Below are 20,584 nucleotides of genomic sequence, written 5' to 3' on the forward strand. Positions count from 1 at the left end.
CAGATTCGAAGCTCTAGATTCCACAGCACAAACTGGAGATTCTGAAGGTTGACTCCAGACCACAGACCCAGGCTCCAAACTCCACTCCTCTGCTCTAGATTCCCAACTCCAGAACCCTGACAAGACCCCAACCACCCTCCAGAGACCCAGAGATCTCTCCAGTGAGAGATCTACTGAAAGAAACAGGAAAGAGTGATGGAGAGAGTGTCAACCACTGGGAGACAGATAGAGTGAGAGTGTGTGTGTGTTAGTTGTCTGTCTCCATGGCAGATGGAAACAGTCAGACAGGCAGTACCCCGATCGAGAAGCTCAACTGAGAAACACAGTGATAGAAATAGTTTGTGGCCATCCGTTCATTCTCATTTACTCAGTAAGTACTTATCACGTACCTACTATGTGCCAGGCACTGTTTTAGGGGCTTTGGATAAACCAGTGAACAAAACTGGCAAAGATCCTTGTCCTTGTTGTAGCTGAGAGATACAAACAATAGAAAATAAACCCAATAAAATAAATCACAAATTAGATATACATTTATATGTGTTAATATAATATTGTAAATTCGTACAAATCGTATACAATAAGTTAAATAATAAGGAAGATTGGGGAGAGGGAAGTTTACAGTATTAAAGCAGTGACAGATGTTCCATAAACTGGTGAGTAGACAAATAAACTGTGGTGTATCCATACAATGGAATCCTATTCAGCTGTGAAAATGGAATAAACCACTGATAGCTGTGAACCCATATGTACATGAACCTCACGCTGCCGGCTGTGCCAAATAAATCAAGTCCTTTGTCTACTCTAAAGCCAGTCCTTGCTTCTTCATGCCAATCCTGAGCGCATCCCCCATGTCATCTTGCATGGTGTGCAGTTTCCTCCTGCTCTAGGCTGTGAATCTCTGTGGCTAAGAAACTGTTGATCTCATATCTCCAGTGCTATGTGTGGGGTGTTCAACCATCTTCATAACCCCAGGGTGGGAATTCCTCCCTCACCAATGGTGTGAAAAGAAGGCAAATAAAACAATGATTGAATGCTCTTTGAGTTCAGTGTCATTCCTCAATTTTCCCCTATTTCTGGATTCTTCTTTGTAGGGATAGCTCCATAGATCACCTGATCACAAGACCAAACCAAATCCCCAGGGGGGTTTCCTTATCCTCTCCCTTTCCCTCACCCCCTGTACAGTAAAAGGTTGACGCAGCAGCCCTGCACTGCTCAAAACCTGTACATTCCAAGTAAAGGGCTCATCCTTGAATAACTCCTGGGAGATGATATTTGATTCCTTGGACTGTTCTGCCCAAGTGCCTTGGTATACTTGGGGCCTTAGGCCATGCCAGACGCTTCATGCTAAAAATGGGATTTGTGATGCATGCCTGTTTTTGTACATCTGGGACTCTGGGCCGTGCTGTATCTGTTTGAACTCTAGAGAACCTCAGGTCTGAGGACTTAAGGTCAGTTATTCAAGTACTCCATACTCATCCTACAGACCCCCAGTAAAACCCTGGACACTAAGGATCAGGTGAGCTTCCTTAGTTGGGATTACTTCATACATATTATCATGTATCCTTGCAGGGAGAATGATGTGTTGTCCATAAGACTCTACTTGGAGAGAATAACTGTCAGATATGCCCTCCATCCAAAGGGAAAGGCCCCTACCTAGCTAGTTCCTTTATCAGCTGGATCAGCTACACTCCACAAGGTCCTCAGCCTAATAGGTTTCACTTCCTGACAGTCTGAAAACTTAGCAAAGCCAAGTTGCTCATCTTCGTAACTACAAGTTTTCCTCTGTTTTCTCCACACTATAATCTATACGTCTGTTTTATTTGCTGATTTCAATATGTATCCTATCGATGTAACAAACCATAATAAACCACAGCATGATGGCTTTCTCTATTTCTGGAAGTCCTGCTAGGAAATCATCGAATCTGGCGGTGGTTGGGGAACCTGAACACACCTCCTGTAATTAATCAGCTTCCAGTTTTTCCCCTTAGTCCCTCCTTCAACAACATAGGAGGACCCTCCCCTTCTTTCTGCTCACGGTCTTCTCTAGGCTTCCCAGTGCCCCCAGGACAGAGTGGGCTATGTTTTCAGTGTCATCCTTGCTGTGCACGTGCCTCGTGCGTTGTGCCTCCAGCTTATGTTCAGTGATCCGTAGAGAGTGTCCACCTTGTGTCACTGTCCGCTCTTCCAGGGTGGGCCCCACCCCTCCCGTCTCTGCACACCACAAACAACATGGTTGTGTGTGTCCTCACTGAAACTGAGTGAGAAGTCTCCAGACACAGCCAGTGTTCCGAAGGAGAGGATGAAATTACACGAATTTCAGAAACACTGGCATACACCTGTGTCTGCCCATTCCTTTTCCTAGCGGCCCTGGAATCCACACCAGAGAGCACAGGTCAGTAGGACTCAGGAGGCTCAAGCTTTGGCCAGGTGAGTTCCAAGCTTCAGGTGTCCAGCATCCAGAAAGGCCAAGTAATGCCAGAACGTGAGGTGGATTTAAATCTACTAGAGGTAGGAGTGGGACGGGGGGCACTCAGGGGTTGGCTGCGATCGTGTCCTTGATCCACTTCCGGTAATGCACCACCTTGGTATACACAGCAGGCTTTTCAGGCAGGGCACAAGACTCAGGGCCCCATGACGTGATACCCTGAAGCACACCATTACAGACAAGTGGACCCCCAGAATCACCCTAAGGGTAAAGGGGGAGAGAGACAGTGAGAAAGATTGGCCCCAATATCTGCCTAGGCAACTCCGTCTCTCAGAACTGTGCAGGTAGGTGACTGAGAGCAATTCCCAGCTCTCACGAACAGAGAGAAACGTCTCCAGAACCCACTCCCACAAGAGTATGGGCGGAGAGTCCAACAGAGGGAACAAGGCTCCAGTCCTGGTCTATGGGGAAGGGACTTCAGGGTCCAGCTCCTGCACAGGGGGCAGGGTCCAGGAGGACAGTCCCTGCAGACAGGTCAGTGGGAGGAGGAGCTGGACCATCTGCAGGTGCATCACAGAGGTCACCTCTCCAGGACTACTCTCTGACTAGATGTCCCCTCTCCAGGGCATCTGGGAGCCATGGAGGGCCACAGGCAGGGCTGGCCATGGTCAGTTCAGTGATCACAATGACCCACTGGGGGCCAGGTGGAGAATGGAGTGGAGGGGAGAGACTGAGGGCCAGGAGACTGTGAGGGAGGCTGGGTGAGGGCCCAAGTGGGGACAAGGCCTGGAGCCACCTCAGGTCATCCTCATCATCACTTCCCCAACACCCCGGCTGCCCTCCCCCCCTGCAGTCTGATCCCACAGGGAGGCCAGCAGCAGCCTCTGGACACCTGAGCCAGGCCCTTTCCCGCTTCTGTCCAGCACCATCCATAGCTCCTGACTCCTCTGAGGAAAAGCAGTGTCCTCCTGTGGCCCAGGTGAGGCCCTCCGGAAGGGGCCCTCTCTTCCCCATGTGAGGCCATCTCGCGCCCTGCCCCTTGTCTCTCGCTCCAGCCATGTAGACCCCTCGCTACTCCTCACACCCTCCAGGCCCCTCCTCCCAGGCCTGAGCAGGTGCTGCTCCCTCTGCTCCCCCAGGTGCCGCAGGGCTCTCCCCTTCCCTGCGGCAGGTGTTTGCTCACTCCTACCTTCTGCAGGATGTCCCCTCGCAGTCACACTCCCCACCCCTCCTCCCTGCCCCAGAGCCCGATCACTTCCTGATACCCTCCAGCATTTCCGCGTTGTGGTCCCCATTCCTGCCTGTGCCCCTCACCAGCATGGGGGTGCTCTGTCTGTTCACTGCTGCTTCCCAGGGTCTATGACAACGCTGGTCACGCAGCAGGTGCCCAGTAGGCATGTGCCCAACACCGGAATGGGTGGATTATGCTGTGAGAATCGCCTGTCGCGTTGAGGGAGTCAGGGAAGGGGGAGGAGGGTGGCAGATGAGGCATGGGGAGGGGGCGTGGCTACAGCTGGGCACCAGGGGAGGCAGATGTCTGGTTGGTTTTCAGATCCCAGCCCAGAATTAGGGTCTCCACTCACCTTTCCCCTCCAGACGTTGGGAGTAAGGATGACTCACCCCACAAGTGTCTTTACCACCTGTCCAGAGCCCAGCACACAACATGAACGCTGTCACCTTCTCAGAGTAAGCTCCAGCACACATGTCGTTGGACAGGAGATGGAGGCTCACACACTGAAGACTCTTTGGGCGCAGGACTATGGGTCAGAGCAAAAACTGGGCTGTGGCCGGACCCCCCCTGGTTCTTTGGCCCCACTTCCCTCAGACCCAGGCATCTGGGCTCCCAGCTACACTGTCTGGCCCAGGCGTACACTCCTTTGGTTGGATGCTGCCCCAGCCTGAGGCATAGCAGGTGGTCCCAGGTGCTGGCTCCTGGGTGGGCAGGCCCAGGACCTTCACAGCGTCTGTGATCTTGGCAGGCTCCGACAGGCGGAGCAGCATGAGGTCGTGGCTGGAGTCTTCATCCGGTCTAAGGCTTCGACGCTTCAGAAGGCTCATATTGTAGAGCGGGTGTGGGAAGCTGTGGCTGACAGGGACCCTCTGGCCTGTGTCTTCAGGCTCAAACAGGTTGTGCCAGCCCAGCCAGACCTGGCTATTCCTGGGGAGGAAAGGGGTGGATGCATGAGGAGAGAAAAAATGGGGAAAGGTAGATGGGGCAGGGGAGGATAAGGGAGACTCCAAAGGGGAGAAAAAGAAACAGTGAGAAAAACAGGGGTGGGGGAGACAAGTCATGGTGAAATACAGACAGTGAATTAGAGAACAGGAGTGTGGTTGTGTGAGAGGCAGACACAGAAACTGAGAGAGACGAAGTGGAGAAGAGAGAGCACAAAAAGGCACAGGAATGACAAAAGCAGAGGGGAGAACAGTGAGGATTAGGATGGGCAAAGAAGAGACAGAGACAGTGAGAAACAGACACGGGCAAGAGGAAGGGACAAGGAACAGAACCAGGAAGGGAGTGAGAAATGGACAAATGAGAAAAGGACGCGGGAAGTCAGAGAGAGAATGAGAAACAGCGGAGAGGAAGCCGGGGTGATACAGTGTGGGAGAGAAAAAGGAGGGAGGCCAGGGAGGCATCTGAAGGGGGTGGGGTAGCAGGAGGAGGAGGAGAGGCGTGAGGGTGGCTCACCTGAAGCTGGGGCTCAGGGCTGCAGCCTCCCTTCTTTCTCCAGCTCCTTTCCCCTCCTTTCGCTTTTGTTTTTCTTTGTTTTTGTTATTGTTTGTTTGTTTCTGAGATGGAATTTTGCTCTGTCACCAGTTGGAGTGCAGTGGCACAATCAAGGCTCACTGCAACCTCCGCCTCCCAGGTTCAAGCAATTCTCTTGTCCCAGCTTCCCTAGTAACTGGGATTGCAGGCATGCACCACCACGCCTGGTTACTTTTTGTATTTTTAGTAGAGATGGGGTTTCGCCATGTTGGCCTGGCTGGTCTCGAACTCCTGACCTCAGGTGATCCACCCATCTTGGCCTATCAAAGTGCTGGGATTACAGGCATGGGCCACTGCGCTCAGCCACCTTCCCCCTCCTTTCTTGTTTTTCCTTCTCTTTCCTCCCTCAATTGCGCACCCAGCTGCGGCTGAAACCAACCTTCCCTGTGTCTCCCCAGGGTGGAGGGTTGTCCTGGAGAGAGTGCTGTGCAGTGACAGGCACCCCCTCACACACACACACACACACACACACACACACACACACTGAGCTTAAAGCCCTTCCTTTTTCGGGGTGCTCCCCACCCACTGTCACAGGCCCATCTGGGTGTGTTCAGTAGTGATGACGAAGGGCTGAGGCAGAGACCCAGGAGAAAGACAGGCAAAGAGATGGAGGGTGAGACACAAGGAGACAGAGATGGCCGCAGAAAGACCCAGAGACACACAGAGATGGGGGAGACACCAAGACAGGGAGACAGAAAAAGGGAAGGAGATAGAGACCAAAACACATACAGACACAACCATACAGACACAACCAGAGCCAGACACCAAGAGACACAGTGAGATCAGACACAGAGAGAGACACAGGCAGCCATGGGGAGAGTGGTCCAGCCCCAGCCCTGCCTCCCAGTGCAACCTGGGCCAGGACTTTCCCTCTCTCCTTTACTCTTAAGTCTCACCTAAGAAGTGACCCTGGGGGAAGTATCCAGCTGTTATTCCTGTGGGACACAGACATTCCCTCCCTAGTTCCCAGGATCCTACTTACTTCTTTAGGCAATGGGCAGCTGTGAGCACCCACTGGGGGTACACCAGGACACCCCCACAGTGTGCCCATCCATGACTGTACACAGCCGCCTGCCAGGGTTGGGAATGCTTCTCGCACTCCCAGCCTCCCACAATCCGAGACTGGATGAGGGGCACTGCACCTGCAGAGGGGGTGCTGGGTCAGGGGGATCAGACCCAGAAGAATTGGATAGGGGAGGGAGCTGAGCTGTGGGTTTGAAGAGATATGGGGGCAGAGGACGAGGACTGGGAGTCCAGGACACAAGCAAGGGGTCCCGGGAGGGCTGGGAATTCTGTAGCTATTCCCTGGGTTGGCAGGTTGGTGGCTGGACCAGGTAGGGAGACTTCACGCTCTGAGAGCAGAGCTGACCCGAAATCAGAGTAGGGGACATGGGACAGCATCTGGAGCAGGCATCGGGTTGGGGGTTGGGTCATTTGGAGTGATTTGGGGTCTTACACTGGGAGAAGGGAAACTGTGGTGGAAGCTGTGGGTTCTAAGAAAATAAGGGGTTCCAGAAACCAGGGATAAGTGCCCAGTGGAGAGGTTTAGTTGCTGGGAGAGGAAGGTTTGGGACGGTTTACCATGTCCAAGTTTAAGCAAACCGTTCTGTCTGGGTTGTTTCTCGCTTTGTTTTGTTTTGTTTTTGAGGTTTTGAAAAGGGTGCAGATTTAGGGCATCAGAGAACTGGCTGTTGTGGTTGGGGATGTGGTTGGGGGTGCTCCTATTTTTCCCATGGAAAAGGCTGGCCATTGAATGAAGAGCCTGGGGCAAAGAGTCAGGGAAGGAGCAGTTTTCAGAGCCCCAGTGCCAGACTGGGGGTGGGGGCAGCATTTGTTGTCTTAGGCCAGATAGCCTTGGGGGAAGAAGGAAGTGTCCGGTGGAATCCGGTGGAATCTCGGTTTCCTGGGACAAGGCTGGGAAGCCAGGTGTCAAGGTCCAGGGCACAGGGTTCAATGCTCACAGCTGAACGGGACAAGTCAGTAGACTGTGGTAGGACTGAGGGGCTCAGGAGGCAGCCCGATGATAGGGTCCAAGGAACCAATGGCATGGAGAGAGGTCCTTGAAAGGTTTTGAGCCCCATAAAGAGAAACACAGAGATGCCCAGAACTTGCTCTTTAGTAAAGCGGCTGGGAGCAGGGATTTGGCTGGGCAATGGGAAGAAAGGTCTGAGGTAAGTGGGAGGGAGCGGGGACCTAGTGTGGGCATGAGGACTACTGCCGTGTGGAGGAGTCAGGGGCACATTGTCTGGGATGAACTGTGGGCGGAAGGGACGAGGGCGGGGTGCTGGGTGGGAGGGAAAGGGCTTCAGCATAAGAGTCAGAACCCGCCCCCTTTCCTTTATCTGTCCATCTCACCAGTGCACCCCACAGACAAGGCGATGAAGAGAACCAGGACCCACATGCTGACACAGATGTCCACAGCCAGGCGGAGAGCTTGGGGCTGGGGAGCCTCCCTATAAAGCCCTATAAAGGGCTTTATTCTCCAGGACTCCGCCCCTGCCCTGCAGGCACCTAGATGCTGATCAAGGCCCTTCCTATGAGGCTGGAGGCTGGACAACCCCCTCCCATACCCAGAGCTGTGGAAGGGGAGGGACAGCCAGCACTTGCCGTTCCACACAATACTAGATAAGTCTGGAGGCATTCCCAGGGTGTGAGGCCAGATTGGGCAGGGCCTATGGATCATGGAGACATAACCTAGGGGACAAAGCCAGAGAAGGCAGCCTCAGGATGAACAGCAACAGGGGTTGGGATGATCACTGACTCTTTTTTAAAAAAAAAAAAAGATTCTGAGACAGAGTCTCACTCTTGCCCAGGCTGGAGTGCAGTGGCTTGATCACAGTTCACTGTAGCCTTGAACTCCCAGACTCAACTGATTCTCCTGTCTCAGCCTCCAGGATAGCTGAGACCACAAGCATGCACCACCACATCCAGCTAATCTTTAATGTTTTGTAGAGAGAGAGTCTGGCTATGTTGCCTAGGCTGGTCTCCAACTCCTAGGCTCCTAAGCGATCCTCCCACTTTGGCCTCCCAAAGTGATGGGATTACGGGCGTGAGCCACCACGGCCAGCCCCAATCATTGATTTTCAATACAAAGTCTCATGTGCCTAAGTCCCAAGTACTTCCTTTGCACCCCAAGACCTAATTTGCCCTGAAATATCAGAACCATGGGATTGTGAGACCTTCTGGTCCCTATACCAGTCTAGGCCCAGAAGGTGGACCTCCAACTCACCATGTTCCTGAAATAGAAGCTTCGGCATTCAGTGCTCTCTGATTCTTGCACTTCCACACTCAGAAAATAGTTCCCCACATATATTTCTCCTCTCATCATAAAACCTTGTGATACCATTGGAGATTGGATTCTCCAATCCAGAAACACGAGTCTCCCAGACCAAGTTCCCTATTATTTCGAAATCCAATGTCCAATAAACAATATGGGGTTCCAGTGGCTCCTCACTCCTCATTCTCCACACCTGTGCACTCTATTTGTACAACGGGGATTCCTGTTGACCTGCCCTCCTAGGTCAGAATTGTCCTCATGCAAAATCCAATGCCTGCTTCTCACTGAAATGTCTAGCTATCTATCGGGAGCCAAGTCTATACACTCCAAGATTAAGTTGCAAGCCAGGCACGGTGAGTGGCTCATGCCAGCAATCCTAGTGCTTTGGGAGTCCAAGGCTGAAGAATCACTTGAAGTCAGAAGTTCAAGATTAGCCAGGGCAACAGAGTGAGACCCTATCTCTAACAAAAAATTTTTTTAATTAGCCCGGTTTGGTGGCAAGCACCTGTAGCCCCATCTACTCAGGAGGCTGAAGCAGGAGGATCCCTTAAGTCCAGGAGGTCAAGGGTGGTTCAGTGAGCTATGATCACACCATTGTGCTCCAGCCTGAGTGCCAGAGCAAAAGACCCAGACTATGTCTCAAAAAAAAAAAAAAAAAAAAAAAAAAGAATTAGGATGGAATTGAAAAAATCTCATTTTGGTGTCTCAGAAAAGAATCAAGAATAAGAGTCCTGGTGTTAACTCTTGTTATAAGAGTCCACTGTTAACTCTACAAGATTTCTTAGATTTTGAAAAACAAAAAATGTGATTTCATCTGTTCAATAAAACCAGAGCAGCTTACACTGATCCAGACCCAGCTGTCGTAAGAGAATTGCTTGAACCCGGGAGGCAGAGGTTGCAGTGAGTGATATCACACCATTGCACATCAGCCTGGGAGACAGAGGGAGGCTCCATCTCAAAAATTTAAAAAATAATAATAAATAAATAAATAAATAAATAAATAAGGAGACCATTTTACACTTCCTTAGGCAATGTATGACAATAGGGTATTATCTAGAAAAGGCTGCAGGTGCACACTACCAAACTGTTGGGATGAATTTATATTCTAGATTCCACCTTCTTTCCTTCCAATATTTCTGCCATCCTTTCTCTCTAGGACTTTTAACAGTGAAGCTTTGCCAATGAAATTTCTAACTGTCTTCCGGCTTCTTGGCTTTTCCATCTTCCTCTTCAATGGCACGGTATGTATCCTTTGATCTGAGGTCTTTCAAATATTTTAAAATCCATCAGACATGTCTCTACTAATTTACTCACATACTTCCTCCTTTCCCATTGCTTTCTCCTCCTGAGACTTTAATGTCATTGACTGTACTTCTAGCACTCACATGGTTTAGCAGTTCCTTAAAATTTTTCTGTCTCTGTCCTTCAATCTGGTCTAAAAAGTCCCTATTATGTTCTTTACCTCTTTTCCATTCTGCTACTCATGCATTTTTTTTTTTTTTTACTTTTTTCAACTATTATACTTTTCCTACCTAGTATTTCACCTTGGTCCTATGTTATATATTGTCTCATTCAATGTACCTAATGTCTTCTCTAATCTCTTTTAGTATGCTAATTAGATTAACTTGTAGTTAAATACAACAGCAATTGGATGTGTAAAAACAATTCCTATGCAACCATAAAAAAGAATGAGATCAGGTCCTTTGCAGGAACATGGATGAAGCTGGAAGCCATTATCCTCAGCAAACTAACACAGGCACAGAAAACCAAACACCGCATGTTCTCGCTTATAAGTGGGAGCTGAACAAGGAGAACACATGGCCACAGGGAGGGGAACAACACACACTGAGGCCAGTTGTGGGAGTCAGGGAGAGGGAGAGTGTCAGGAAAAACAGCTAATGCATGCTGGGCTTAATACCTAGGTGATGGGTTGATAGGTGCAGCAAATCACCATGGCACACGTTTACCTACGTAACAAAGCTGCACATCCTGCACATGTAGCCCAGAACTTAAGATAAAATAAAATAAAATAAAATAAAATAAAATAAAATAAAATGAAATGAAATAAAATAAAATGTAAAATAAAATAAAATAAAATAAAATAAAATAAAATAAAATAAAATAAAAGTCCCATATCGCAGGAAGAGCTCCAAGGAGCTCTGGACCCTGGAACACAAGCCCAAACCAGACCTGAAGGAACTTTCGTCCTCCCCTCCTTTCCCTCACCCCCTGTGCAGAATCAAATATATATTCACACTCATGCAGTATAAAGTCAGAAAATAAGATTCCATTTTATTTGCTGCCTTAGTACTTGTAACTGAAAGAGTCTCAAAGGTTTCTATTGCCAGATATATCCCCCACCCCTACAACGGGAAAGGCCCCCACCTGGCTACTTCCTTTATCAGTCGGGGCAGCCGCCCTCCACAAGGTCCTCACCCTGATGGGTTTTATTCCCTGCCAGCTTGAGAAATTTGTAACAAGACCATCACATTCCCCCACGGGAACCAGAGTTCACCCTGCCCTCTTGTTACAACAAATCCCACCTCCCACAGTCCTTGCTTCTTCAAGCCAATCCTGAGTGCAATTCCCATGTCATCCTGCCTGGTGTACAGTGTCCTCCTGCCCTAGGCTGTGAAGCTCTGTGGCTAAGAAACTCTTGTCGATCTCGTATCTCCAGTGCTATGTGTTAGGTGTTCAGACATCTTCATAACCTCAGGGTGGGAATTCCTCAGCACCAGTGATGTGAAGAGAAGACAAATAAACCAATCACTGTATCCCCTTTGAGTTCAGTGTCCTTCCTCGACCTTCCCCTATTTCTGAATTCCTCCTTCTTGGGATAGCCCCATGGTCCACTTGACAACAAGACAGAACCAGATCCCCAGGCGGTTTCCTCACCTTCTCCCTTCCCTCACTCCCCGTACAGTAAAAGATTGACTCAGAAGCCCCGCACTGCTCAAAGCCTGAACCTTCCAAGTATGGGGCTCACTCTTGGATAACTCCTGGGAGATGACATTTAATCGCTTGGAATATTCGGCCCAAGTGCTTTGGTATACCTGGGGCCTCAGGCCGTGCCAGATGATTCATGCTAAGAGTGTGATTCATGATGAATGCCTGTTCTTGTACATCTGAGGCTCTGGGCCATGCTGTATCTGTTTGAACTCTGGGGAACCTCAGGTCTGAGAAGTTAAGGTCAGCTATTCCAGTACTCCGTGCCTATCCTACAGACACCCAATAAAAACTCTGGACACTAAGGCTCAGGTGAACTTCCTTAGTTGGAAATACTTCATACACATGGTCATACATCACTTCTGTGTGATTTAGGTGCTGTCCACAACACCCCACTAGGAGAAAACAACTGAAACTTTTTCCCTGTTTTCTCCACACCCCCACCTAGATGCCTGTTTCCTTTGCTGATTTCAGTGGGTCTCCTGTCAATGTAACAAACCAGAATAAACCACAGTATAACAGCTCTTTATTTCTGTGAGTTCTACTAGGAAATCATCAAATCTGAGTGTTGTCTGGGGGACCTCGACACACCTCTCCCCATGGTGAATCAGCTTCCAGGGGGTCCAGTCCCTCTCCTTACTTCATCCCCATCCCATGCCACAGGAAGACCCTCCCCCTCCTCGGTTCACAGCCTTCTCTAGGCTTCCCAGTGCCTCCAAGACAGAGTAGATTATGTTTTCAGCTCCATCCTTGCTGTGAGTGTCTGGTGCGTTGAGCCTCCAGCTTCTGCTCAGTGCTTCATGGACAGCATCCAGCACGTGTCACTGTCTACTCTCTCAGTGTGGACCCCACCCCTCCTTCATCTCTGTATCCCACAAACAACACAGACACCCCATCCTATCTGGGTCCTCAAAGAAACTGAGTGAGATGTCTCCAGGCATGGCCAGTGTCCCCCAGGACACGGAGAGGACAAAATTACACCCATTTAAGAAACACTCTGGTCTACACCTGTGTCTGCTGATTTCTTTTCCTAGCAACCCTGGACCCCACACCTGAGGACAAAGGTCAATAGAACTGGGGAGGCTTGAGCCTTGGCCCGGTCATTTCCAAGGTTCCAAGTGCCTGGTGTCTAGAATAGCCAAGTGATGCCAGAACTTGAGGTGGATTTTTTTTTTTTTTCGTTACAAGTAGGGAGTTGATGGGGTGCTCAGGGGTTTGCCATGATGGTGTCCTGGATCCACTTCCGGTAACGCACCACCTTGGTGTACAGGGCAGGCTTTTGGGGCAGGGCACATGGTTGACTGCCCCATGACGTGATACCTTGAAGCACACCGTCACAGATCAGTGGGCCCCCAGAATCACCCTAAGGGTAAAAGCGGGGAGAGAGTGAGATAGGTCAGCCCCAGTTTCTGCCTGGGCAATCCTGTCTTTCAGACCCGGACAGGCACATAACAGATAGCAGTTCCCAGCTTTGGGAAAAGAGAGAAAGGTCTCCAGAGCCGACTCCCAGAAGAAGGTGGGCAGGGATTCCAGTAGGGGGGACAGGGGCTCCAATCCTGGCCGATGGGGAAGGAACTTCAGGGTCCAGCTCCTGTGCAGGGGGGAGGGTCCAGGAGGACAGTCCTTGCAGACAGGTCAGCGGGACGAGGGCCAAGAGCATCTGCAGGATGCTGCCCCCGTGGCTCATCACAGAGGCCACCTCTCCAGGACTACTCTCTGACTAGACACCTCCTCTCCAAGGCACTAGGGAGCCATGGAGGGCTGTGAGCAGGGCTGGCATGGTCAGTTCAGTGATCAGAATGACCCACTGGGGCCAGGTGGAAAATGGAATGGAGGGGAAAGACTAAGCGCCAGGAGCCTGTGAGGGAGGCTGCGTGAGGCCCCAGGTGGGGACAAGGCCTGGAGCCACCCTCAGGTCAGCCCCATCATCGCTCCGCCCACAGCCCTGCCACCCTTCCTCCTTGCAGTCTGATCCCATAGGGAGGCCAGCAGCAGCCTCTGGACACCTGAGCCAGGCCCTTTCCCACTTCTGTCCAGCACCATCCCTAGCTCCTGACTTCTCAGAGGAAAAGCATGTCCTTCTGCGGCCTGGGGAGGCCCTGCAGGAGGGGTCCTTTCTTCCCTGTGCGAGGCCATCTTGCCCCCGTCCCTGATCCCTCACTCCAGCCACGCAGCCCCCTCGCGGCTCCTCACACCCGCCAGGGCCCTCCTCCCAGACCTGGGCAGGTGCTGCTCCCTCTGCTGCCCCAGGTGCTGCATGGCTCCCCCACCCCCTGCGGCAGGTGTTTGCTCACTCCCGTCTTCTGCAGGACGTCCCCTCCCAGTCATACTCCCTACCCCTTCTCCCTGCCCCAGAACCCTTTCACCTCCTGACCCCCTCCAGCATTTCTGCCTTGTGGTCCCTGTTCCTGCCTGTGCCCCTGACTGGCACGGGGGCTGCAGAAGGGAGGGGCTGCTCACTGCTGCTTCCCAGGCTCTAGGGCAGTGCTGGGCGCATAGCAGGTGCCTAGTAACCGTGTGCTGAACGCAGGGATACAGGGACTGTGCCGTAAGAATCACCTATTGCCTTGAGGGAGTCAAGGAAGGGGGAAGGAGGAAAGGAGATGAGGCACAGGGAGGCAGCGTGGCTACAGCTGGGGAACAGGGAAAGCTGATGCCCGGTTGGCTCCTGGGCCCCAGCCCAGAATTAAGGTCCCCACTCACATTTCCCCTCAAGATTTGGGAGTAGGGATGACTCACTGAGCAGGTGCTTTTGCCGCCCCTCCAGCTTCCAGCACACAGCATGAACTTGGTCACCTTCTGATAGTGAACTTGCGCACACACATCATTGGAAATAATATGGAGGTCCACACACTGAAGTTTCCTGGCAGTCAAGTCTACGGGCCAGGAAAAAACACTGTTGTGGTCCGTACCCCACCTGGTTCCTTGGCCCCTCCTCCCTCAGACTCAGAAGTCCTGTCCCCTCCTCCCTTAGACCCAGGTATCTGGGCTCCCAGCTGCACCATCTGGCCCTGGCATACGTTCCTCCGGTTCGATGCTGCCCCAGCCTGAGGCGTAGCATGTGGTCCCCAGTGCTGGCTCCCAGGTGGGCAGGTCCACGACCTGCACAGCATCTGTGATCTCGGCCGGCTCTGACAGGCGGAGCAGCATGAGGTCGTGGCTGGAGTCATCACCTGGCCCGAGGTATCGATTCTTCAGGAGGCTCATGTTGTAGAGCGGGTGTGGGAAGCTGTGGCTGACCTGAAACACCTGGCCCGTGTCTTCAGGATAAAACAGGTTGTGCCGACCCAGCAAGATCACGCTGTTGCTGGGGAGGAAGCAAATGCAGGAATGAGGAGTGAGGATGATGGGGCAAGAGAGACGGGACAGAGGAGCAAGGGGGAGGCTCCAAAAGAGAGAAAGAAACTGCGAGAAAAACACGGGGTTGGGGAAGACACAGTGAGGGCCAAAAATACAGACAATGAGTTGGGAAACAGCAGTCTGACAGGGTGAAAGATAGATACGGAAACAGAGAAACCAAGGGAAAGAGACAGAGTGTAAAAGGACAGAGAGAATGAAAGGGCAGAGGGGAGAACAGTGAGAAACTAGGTGAGCCAAAAGCATACAGGATGAGAAAGAAAAGAGAGAAACATAGAGAAACAGACATGGGCCAGAGAAAGAGCGAGAACAAAACCAGGCAGAAAGTGAGAAACAGACAAATGAGAAAGGGAACCAGGAAGTCAAGGAAGAATGAGAAATAAGTAGAGAGGAAGTCAGGGGTGATAGAGTGTGGGAGAGAAAAGGAGAGAGACTGGAGCTGAGTGGGCACCGCCGGGGAGGGGAGGCCTCAGAGTGGCTCTGCTGCTTTGGCGTCGGTTTCCAAGTGGGTAGGTAGCCTCGCCTGCAGGCCCGATGCTGTATTCCCCGCCGCTTCCCTCCCCAGGGTCCTTTCCCCCAAACCCTGTTCTCCTTCCCCCTTCTCCTTCCTCCTCCCTCAATTGCCCATCCAAGCTCCAGCTGGAACTAGCCCTTCTCCGTGTCTCCCAAGAGTGGAGGGATGTCCTGGAGAAGGAATGGAGTGAGAGGGGCCTCCTCATACCCACACACACACAAGCGATAAAACCCTTCCTTTTGTTTTCTTTTCTTTTCTTTCTTTTCTTTTCTTTTTTTTTTTTTTAAGATGGAGTCTCCCTCTGTCACCCAGGCTGGAGTGCAGTGGAGCAGTCTCAGCTCACTGCAACCTCCACCACCCAGGTTCAAGCAATTCTCCTCCCTCAGCCTCCTGAGTAGCTGGGACTACAGGCTCGCACCACCACACCTGGCTACTTTTTTGTATTTTTAGTAGAGATGGGGCTTCACTATGTTGGCCAGGCTGGTCTAGAACTCCTGGCCTCAGGCGATCTACATGCCTCGGCCTCCCAAACTGCTGGGATTACAGGTGTGAACCACCGCGCCCGGCCAAAGCCCTTCCTTTACTCAGGGTCCCCCCACGCCCATCCTGTGTGTGTGTTCACCAGGGAGAAGGCATAGGAGACAGAGACGCAGAGAGAGCCTGGCAGAGAGATAGAGGGTGAGACACACTGGCTGGAGAGGGACCAGAGATGGACAGAGAGAGGGGGAGATATGGAGACTGAAGACAGAGAAGAGAGGGAGAGAGAGAACAAAATAGTCACACAGAGAGACACAACCCAAGCCAGATACCAAGGGACATAATGAAAGCGACACAGAGAGACATAGAGGGACATAGACAGAGACCCAGGCAGCCATGGGGAGGATGGTCCAGCCTTAATCCTGCCTCACCATGTGACCTGAACCAGAACCTTCCCTCTCTCCCCCAGTCCCAAGGCTGGCCTTAGAGGTTACCCTGGGGGAAATGCGCAGCTGTTATTCCTCTGGGACACAGACACCCTCTCCCCAGACCCCAGGCCTCTACTCACCTCCTGATGCAGTGGGCAGCTGTGAGGACCCACTGGGGGTGCACCAGAACACCCCCGCAGACTGCCCTGCCACGAGAGGCCACAAGCACCTGCCAGGGTTGGGAATGCTTCTCGCACTCCCAGCCTCCCACAATCCGAGACAGGATGAGGGGTGCAGCGCCTGCAGAGGGGGTGCTAGATCAGGGGGATCAGGGTTCACAGGAGGAACTGGGGGACTCGGATAGGAGAGGGATCTAGGATATGGGTTTGAAAAGACATGGGGGCAGAGAACCAGGGCTGGGAGTCCTGGGACATGGGCAGGGGGAGCTGGGAAAGGCTGGGAATTCTGTCACTCTTCCCTGGGTTTGCAGGTTGGTGGCTGGGGCTGGTGGGGAGGCTTCATGCTCTGAGAGCAGAGGTGACCCCAGGGATCAGGGTAGGAGACACAGGACAGTGTCCAGACAATATCTTGAGTCTGGGGATTGGGTCCTTGGTGGTGATTTGGGGTCTTGGACTGGGAGAAGGGAAACTTGGTACAAGTTGTAGATTCTGAGGGGATAAGGGATGCTAGGAACCGGGGATAAGTGCCTTATGGCAAGGTTCAGTTGCTGGAAGAGGAGGGTTTTGGAAAGTTTAGGAAGTCCCAGGTTGAGAAAACAGTTCTGGCCTGAGTGGTTTTTTTTGTGTGTTTTTTTTTTTTTTCCGTTTCTGTTTTTGTTTTTAGGTTTTGAAAAGGATGCAGATTTAGGGAATCAGAGAGCCGGCCGTTGTGGCTGGGGATGCTCGTGTTTTTCCTATGGAAAAGGTGGGCCGCTGAATGAAGAGTCTGGAGCTAAGTCAGGGAATGAGGACTTCTCAGAGTCCCATTGCCGGACTGAGGGACACGTTTGTTGTCTCCGGCCAGGTAGCCTGGCTAGGAAGAAGGACGTGTCTGGCTGGCATCTGGGTGTCCTAGGGCAAGATCAAGAGGGCAAGCATCAAAGTCTTTGGGATAGGGTTGAACACTCACAGCCGAATGGGAAAAGTCAGTAGACTGTGATAGGACTGAGGGGCTCAGGAGGCAGACCAGTGATAGGGTCCAAGGAACCAATGGCATCGAGAGAGGTCCTTGGAGGTTTTGAGCTCCACAAAGAGAAACATGGAGATGTCCAGGAACTTCCCCTTTAGTAAAGCAGCTGGGAGCAGGGAGTTGGCTGGGCAATGGGGAGAAAGTTCTGGGGTAAGTGAGAGGGAGCGGGGACCTGGTGTGGGAGTGAGGACAGTTCAATATGGAGGGGCTGGGGCTATAGGTTTGGAGTGGGACTGGGAGAGACAGAAAAGAGCCCAGCACCCTGTCTGGGCTGGGGTGCTGGGTGGGAGGGAAAGAGCCTCAGCTTGAGAGTCAGGACTGGCTCCCCTTCTGCATCCCCCCAACCCTGGCCCCTCTCACCAATCCACGTCACAGACACGGTGAGGAAGACAACCAGGACCCACATGGTGACACAGCTCTCCAGGTGCAGGCAGTGAGCTTGGGGCTACGGAGCCTCCCCGAGGAGCCTTATAAAACCTTCATTCCCCAGGACTCCACCCCTGCCCTCCCAGCACCCAGATGCTGACCAAGGCCCTCCCCCTGCTGCTGGAAGCTGGACAACCCCCTCCCACAACCAGAGCTGTGGAAGGGGAGGGAGAACCAGCACTTGCTGTTCTGCAATTACTAGATCACCCTGGATGCACCAGGCCCCGTAGCTCATGGAGACTTGATCTAGGGGACAAAGGCAGAGGAGACAGGCCCGGGATGAAACAGAAACAGGGGGTGGGTACAATTCCCGATTCTTCATACAAAGCCTCACATGCCTAGATCCTTTGCACTTCAAGACCCAATGTGCCCTAAAATACCAGCACCCGGGGGACTGTGAGACTCCCTGATCCCTGTACCACTCTGAGCCCAGAAACTAGAACTTTTATTTCTCATGCTCCTGAAACAGATGTCTTGGCATTCAGTACTCTCTTTTCCTTGCACTTCCAACCCAGAATCCAGTTTCACACATACATTGCTACTGTCATCATAAAAAGATCTTGTGGTCCACAGATACTCTAACCCAGAAATACGAGTCTCCCAAAGTTCCCTAGCATTTCAAAATCCAATGTCCGTCAAACAATGTGAAATTCCAGTAACCCCCGACTCCTTGTTCTCCAGACCTGTGCACTCTTTCTGTGCAACAGAGATGCCTGCTGACCGGCCCTCCCAGGTCAGAATCACCCTCATGTAAAATCCAATGCCCCTTCTCCAATAAGATACTTAGCCTTCAGGAGCCAGTTTATGTACCTCAAGATTAAATGACAGGTCAGGCATAGTGGCTCACACCTGTAATCCCAACACATTCCGAGGCCAAGGTAAAAGGATCGCTTGAAGCCAGGGGTTGAAGGCCAACCAGAGGAACAAGGCAAGATCCATTTCTACAAAAAAAAAAAAAAAAAAATTTTTTTTTTCTTTTTGAGACAGAGTCTCACCCTGTTGCCCAGGCTGGAGTGCAGTGGCACGATCTTGGCTCACTGCAACCTCTGCCTCCCAGGTTCAAGTGATTCTCCTGCCTCAGCCTCCTGAGTAGCTGAGATTACAGGTGTGTGCCAATACGCCTGGTTAACTTTTGTATTTTTTTTTTCAGTAGAGACAGAGTTTCACCATGTTGGTCAGGCTGGTCTCGAACCCCTGACATCATGATCCACCCACCTCGGCCTCCCACAGTGTTGAGATTACAGGCATGAGCCACCGCGCCTGGCCCAAAAAAACTTTTAAAATTACCTAGATATGGTGATGGACCACTGTAGTCTTAGCTATTGGGAGACTGAAGTAGGAGAATCTCTTAAGGCCAGGAGTTCAAGGCTACAGTGAGCTGTGATCACGCCATTGAAATAGAGGGAGAACAAAACATTGATTTAAAAAAAAAAAATTAAGGTGGCATGCAAAATCACAATTTATAGTCTCAGAAGAGAATCGGGAACTCTTAAGAGCCCTGGTACCTCCGCTGCTAACTCCATAAGATTTCATTAATTTCCAAAAAGTTAGTTATTTCAGCTGTTCAATAAAACCAGAGTAGCTCACCTGATCCAGCCTGAACTGTGACTCAAGAATTTGACAAAAGTGGCTGGGCGCAGTGGCTCATGCCTGTAATCCCAACACTTTGGGAGGCTGAGGCGGTGGATCACGAGGTCAGGAGTTCGAGACCAGCCTGGCAAACATTGGTGAAACCCCGTCTCTACTAAAAATACAAAAATTAGCCAGGTGCGGTGGTGCACACCTGTAATCTCAGCTACTCGGGAGGCTGACGCAGGAGAATCACTTGGACCCAGGAGGCAGAGGTTGCAGTGAGCCTCTCCCAGGTTGCAGTGAGTTTCCAGTGAGTCGAGATTGGCCACCATTGCACTCCAGCCTGGGCAATCAATAGAGTGAGACTCTGTCTCAAAAAAAGAAGAAGAATTTGACAAAATCTTCCCCTGTTTCTAGCTGAGTGATCAGATAAACTCAAATACAGTAAGGGAGGCAGAAGTGCATATAGATAATCACAACTTAAGACCATCTTACAGCTGGAGTGGAAGGATATACTCAGCCAGTGACCTGACCTCTTCACACGTGAATTAAGGTTTCCCTGGATTCATCCTGGAAAGGAAGTTTGTCTCCACTCCAGTGAGAACCTCATGGATTGAGTGTCCCTAAGCATATCCTCAACTCATCCTCAATCAAAACCTGACCCAACCCAATTTAATACAAACCAATCCAACTGTATCATACACAGCCCCGACCCCATCAACCCAACGCAACTTAACCTAACAAGCCAACCCTTACGTCTTCCCTTGTTGTTTGATTCCCCATCAAACAAAACTCATGGCCACTGTCAAATCTGATAGCTACTTCCATGTCTTCTACCTCCAAAATCAAACCCAGCCTCATCCTCAATTCAATCCCCACAGATTTCTGAGCCAACATCAAAACAAATCTATTTCCATCCCAAAGCCATGCCATCCTAAACCACCTCGACAGTGCCAATCCCAAACTCATCCCAAGCACAATTTTACCCCATCTCCAACCCAACTCCAATCTGACCCTCCATTCTAACTGGTCTTCATGCTCCACTCCTATACCCAGCACATCTAACCAAAGAAAACCAAATACAACCACATGTCAGTTCTCAAGCCTGTCCAGAGCCTCCTCTCCACCCGTGATGATGCTCCCTTGGCTGTGACCTCACAGGAGTCCGTGCCTTCACCCCCTACTCCTGCACACACCATGGTGTTCATCA

The 20,584-nt window shown here is 51.3% G+C and overlaps 2 protein-coding genes across 10 annotated transcripts; both read right to left on the bottom strand.

The window, feature by feature from the left end:
* Positions 1 to 799: 799 nt before the first annotated feature.
* On the bottom strand, positions 800 to 7,625 carry KLK2 (kallikrein related peptidase 2). 6 transcript variants are annotated; one of them, XM_073017241.1, is made up of 5 exons: positions 7,545 to 7,625; positions 6,172 to 6,331; positions 4,297 to 4,583; positions 4,009 to 4,182; positions 800 to 2,686 (listed from the first exon to the last, which is right to left on the bottom strand). In XM_073017241.1, exons 1-5 carry the CDS (start codon positions 7,588 to 7,590, stop codon positions 2,682 to 2,684), a joined length of 672 nt encoding a protein of 223 aa, XP_072873342.1. In that variant the 5' UTR covers positions 7,591 to 7,625; the 3' UTR covers positions 800 to 2,681. The 6 variants fall into 6 exon arrangements, with proteins under 6 accessions (XP_072873342.1, XP_037847928.1, XP_007995905.2 ...); XM_037992000.2 differs by having other exon boundaries at positions 4,046 to 4,182; positions 6,086 to 6,331; XM_007997711.3 differs by having other exon boundaries at positions 2,300 to 2,686; positions 4,046 to 4,182; positions 7,545 to 7,623.
* A 4,229-nt stretch (positions 7,626 to 11,854) lies between these two features.
* Positions 11,855 to 17,867, bottom strand: LOC103235103 (prostate-specific antigen). Of its 4 annotated transcripts, none has more exons than XM_007997706.3 (5): positions 17,737 to 17,867; positions 16,329 to 16,488; positions 14,415 to 14,719; positions 14,152 to 14,288; positions 11,855 to 12,775 (listed from the first exon to the last, which is right to left on the bottom strand). In XM_007997706.3, exons 1-5 carry the CDS (start codon positions 17,780 to 17,782, stop codon positions 12,620 to 12,622), a joined length of 804 nt encoding a protein of 267 aa, XP_007995897.1. In that variant the 5' UTR covers positions 17,783 to 17,867; the 3' UTR covers positions 11,855 to 12,619. The 4 variants fall into 4 exon arrangements, with proteins under 4 accessions (XP_007995897.1, XP_007995895.1, XP_007995898.1 ...); XM_007997707.3 differs by having other exon boundaries at positions 11,858 to 12,775; positions 14,433 to 14,719; positions 17,737 to 17,856; XM_007997704.3 differs by lacking the exons at positions 16,329 to 16,488; positions 17,737 to 17,867 and having other exon boundaries at positions 11,856 to 12,775; positions 14,415 to 15,511.
* Between the last annotated feature and the right edge of the window lie 2,717 nt (positions 17,868 to 20,584).

This window comes from Chlorocebus sabaeus, chromosome 6 (assembly GCF_047675955.1).
Source record: "Chlorocebus sabaeus isolate Y175 chromosome 6, mChlSab1.0.hap1, whole genome shotgun sequence".
Taxonomy (NCBI): Eukaryota; Metazoa; Chordata; class Mammalia; order Primates; family Cercopithecidae; genus Chlorocebus; species Chlorocebus sabaeus.

What these genes read in the sequence shown, in the direction of transcription:
- KLK2 (XM_037991999.2), bottom strand. Translation starts at nt 5,059, where the DNA reads ATGCCTCCCTGGCCTCCCTCCTTTTTCTCTCCCACACTGTATCACCCC. An exon ending in CAGCATCCAACCAAAGGAGT is followed by an intron (nt 4,183 to 4,296) that starts GTACGCCTGGGC and finishes TCTGACCCATAG; the next exon opens with TCCTGCGCCCAAAGAGTCTT. An exon ending in GTGGTAAAGACACTTGTGGG is followed by an intron (nt 2,687 to 4,045) that starts GTGAGTCATCCT and finishes CTTTACCCTTAG; the next exon opens with GGTGATTCTGGGGGTCCACT.
- LOC103235103 (XM_007997704.3), bottom strand. Translation starts at nt 15,015, where the DNA reads ATGCTTTTGGCTCACCTAGTTTCTCACTGTTCTCCCCTCTGCCCTTTC. An exon ending in ACGTATGCCAGGGCCAGATG is followed by an intron (nt 14,289 to 14,414) that starts GTGCAGCTGGGA and finishes CCTGGCCCGTAG; the next exon opens with ACTTGACTGCCAGGAAACTT. An exon ending in GCGGCAAAAGCACCTGCTCA is followed by an intron (nt 12,776 to 14,151) that starts GTGAGTCATCCC and finishes TTTTACCCTTAG; the next exon opens with GGTGATTCTGGGGGCCCACT.